Source organism: Limulus polyphemus, unplaced genomic scaffold (assembly GCF_000517525.1).
Source record: "Limulus polyphemus unplaced genomic scaffold, Limulus_polyphemus-2.1.2 Scaffold12829, whole genome shotgun sequence".
NCBI lineage: Eukaryota > Metazoa > Arthropoda > Merostomata > Xiphosura > Limulidae > Limulus > Limulus polyphemus.
The window spans coordinates 6,261-9,721 of NW_013678439.1; the positions used below are offsets into that span (position 1 = coordinate 6,261).

At 38.1% G+C, this 3,461-nt stretch overlaps 1 protein-coding gene across 1 annotated transcript in view; it reads left to right on the forward strand.

Moving 5' to 3' along the window:
* The window catches only part of LOC106477100 (integral membrane protein GPR155-like), a gene marked incomplete at both ends in the record, with an annotated part of 8,718 nt that extends 6,003 nt beyond the window's left edge, over positions 1-2,715 (forward strand). Inside the window, 2 exons of the mRNA XM_013937699.2 lie at positions 1,566-1,855; positions 2,327-2,715. Coding sequence (XP_013793153.2) covers positions 1,566-1,855; positions 2,327-2,715 — 679 coding nt within the window. The remainder of the gene's footprint in view (positions 1-1,565; positions 1,856-2,326) is intronic.
* Between the last annotated feature and the right edge of the window lie 746 nt (positions 2,716-3,461).

A 3,461-nucleotide genomic window follows, 5' to 3' on the forward strand; every position in this document is an offset into this window, starting at 1 on the left:
AAAGAAGAATGTAATTTGGACTTAAAGAAGAATGTAGTTTGGACTTAAAGAAGAATGTAGTTTGGACTTAAAGAAGAATGTAGTCTGAACTTAAAGAAGAATGTAGTTTGGACTTAAAGAAGAATGTAGTCTGGACTTAAAGAAGAATGTTAGAGAAACAACAAGCCTAGCTTCAGTGACTTGATCACACCAGTTGCTGATGAAATAGTTTACACTAAGTAAGCTAAAGTCTTGAAAATAGTAAATAAAAGACAGAATTTTCTCCTAAGTATTCAGTCGTTTTAATTGTTTTCTATCTACCAAAATATCAAAACGAATGTGTAGGAGTAGAAAGAAATTTATTGTGAAATAGGATAAAAATTATTCCTCGAAATTAGGCTAATAATTAATCAGAGTTAGACTAAATTGATGTTGTATATGGTTCAAAAAGCACTTAGGAAGTGAATCGTCTGGAAAGATCAAGTAATAATCTAGGTTCGAACCCAGCTAGCAGTATTGATTAGGGTCTTTAAATTTCTTGATTATATATATATATATATCTGTTTCGGAAATTCAAGGAAAGTTACACAAGAAACTTATTGTTTATGCTCGAAATGAAATGTTACCTATTCTAGCCGTCCCTAACTTTGACTGTAAAGGGTAGAGAGAGGGAAGACAACTGGTCAAAAACACCTACCAAGGGTAAAGAGAGGGAAGACAGCTAGTCAACAGCACCTACCAAGGGTAGAGAGAGGGAAGACAGCTAGTCAACAACACCTACCAAGGGTAGAGAGAGGGAAGACAGCTTGCCAACAACACCTACCAAGGGTAGAGAGAGAGAGAGAAGACAGCTAGTCAACAACACCTACCAAGGGTAGAGAGAGGGAAGACAGCTAGTCAACAACACCTACCAAGGGTAGAGAGAGAGAATACAGCTTGCCAACAACACCTATCAAGGGTAGAGAGAGGGAAGACAGCTTGCCAACAACACCTACCAAGGGTAGAGAGAGAATACAGCTTGCCAACAACATCTACAAAGGGTAGAGAGAGGGAAGACAGCTTGCCAACAACACCTACCAAGGGTAGAGAGAGAGGGAAGACGGCTTGCCAACAACACCTATCAAGGGTAGAGAGAGGGAAGACAGCTTGCCAACAACACCTACCAAGGGTAGAGAGAGGAAAGACAGCTAGTCAACACCTACCAAGGGTAGAGAGAGGGAAGACAGCTTGCCAACAACACCTACCAAGGGTAGAGAGAGGGAAGACAGTTTGCCAACAACACCTACCAAGGGTAAAGATAGGGAAGACAGCAAGTCAACAGCACCTACCAACAACTCTTGAGTTACTCTAAGTGAACAATTAAGTTTGATCGTCAGTACTATAACGCACTCATGGCACCAAGGTGCGAAGCTCATACAGTTTTTATGGTAATGGGACGCGAACCCGAGACTCTCGGATTCACAGCCCTGTACGCTAAACTATTAGGACACGTGCGGCCAGATATCCCTCTAGACATATATTATATTTTATAAGATATTTATTTAAAACAACATAACTGACGCAATTTTATCATTTTTGTAACACAGGTACTTGGCCGGTCGTTTCGGAGTTGTTCAAAAGGATGATATGACAGGGTTGAAGGTGTTTACTTCCAGTTTCTCCCTACCTTCGCTTATATTCCTCAACTTAGCAACATTGGACTTAGCAGCTGTCAACTGGCATTTCATTGTAGGCATATTTGTAGGGAAATCCCTGACGTTCATACTAGTGGTCCTGACAACGGTGGTACTGCAGAAGCCGGTTGACCTTGCAGAAGCTGGACTGTACGGAATATTTTGTACGCAAGGAAACGACTTTGGACTTGCTTATCCTCTGGGTACGTGTACTCTAAGATAGATACACATTTTTATGACTGTTATAAACAAGAACACTCAAACGCAACACACTGTTTGGGTTAAATCAAGCATCAAAGGGCGGTAGAAACATGATCGCATCACAACATAAACAACCAGGCTAAGAAACGCCCAGTGAAACGTACGAAACAAAGTATCCAAGTTTTAGTACATTATTCTAGAAGTACGCGTATTTTTTTCTAAGGGTATTAATGATAATACCGAACTTTCAAAACTGTATAGGCACGTATTCTTTGTTAATAGTAAAGTCACGTGTAGTCAATTACTTATTCAGTATCGATATCCGCTCGTTAGTTTTAATACTATAGGATGTAATTAATAAATTATATGAAAACAGTTATCGTCCCCTTTCTTTTTGATCTACTCTCTACTTTTGTTTGTTTATAACATGTCTAAAAGTAATTGTAATTGTTTTATTTGCTTCGTCTGTTCAGTATCATCGCTCTATGAGAAATACAGGCCCACGTATCCGGGGTATCTGTACCTTATCTCCCCCATATCTCTCATGATCCTCAACCCAATAGCTTTTCTACTAATGGAGGTAGAGAAGTTACGGACGAGTGAGGGGCAAAACACCCCTTCACCCGAGAAAAAAAACGATCAGAAACTGAAGATTGTGAACAAGGTTCTACTCGTCCTGTGGAGAATCCTGAAGAACCCGAATGTCTTCATGACGATTTTAGGCCTAGCTGGTAACTTTGTGTTTCAAGGTCAAATCCCTTTACTCCTGAACGAAGTGCTTCAGGTACAGTTGTTGGTTTGTTTATTAATATTATCATATATTGACGTGACCGGATGTATAAAAACCTTAGGACAGATACAAGTAAATAACAAACATTTAACAGGAGAACCGCCACTGACGCACAAGTATATATATTAAAATTCCTGCAGCAATAGATAAGAGAAACAATGACCACTAGAGGACGCTGGTAACACTCAAAAGTATTGGGGAAAGTCTTGTTTCTCTACCTATCGCTCCGACTAGTCATGAAAACCAGCTTCAAAGGGTAAAAACTTGGTAAAACATGTAAACAGTACTATACTTGTCGTCTATGCTGTATGGTTAAATGTTATACAATCATCCTTATATATATATATATATATACACAGAGCCGACTCAAGGCTAGAAACCGGGGTTCAATACCCGTGGTGAGCAGAGCCCAGATAGCTCGTTGTGTAGGTTTGTGCTTAATTTCAAACAAACAAAATTTAATACACGTCGCCATCTAGTGGTAAACTAGCAAACTAAAGTAATACTACCTTGTAGACTTTAACACACACACTCCATTTTATCAAAAACTAATTTTAGTTTTTAAATATGTAGTTGTCTACTGTGTATCATCTTTATATTCTGAATTTAAAAATATATTTAAACTTTTGTAAAGTACAGAAAAAAAATATACAAAAATTAAAATTTAAAAAAACGGCGTAATTTTTCCTTTTCTCACTTGAACATCCAATCATCAACCTCATAGAATGTATATATATGTATCTAAGATTATCCAATCATCAACCTCATAGAATGTATATATATATACACATAATCACATAACCATCACCCTTGTATAA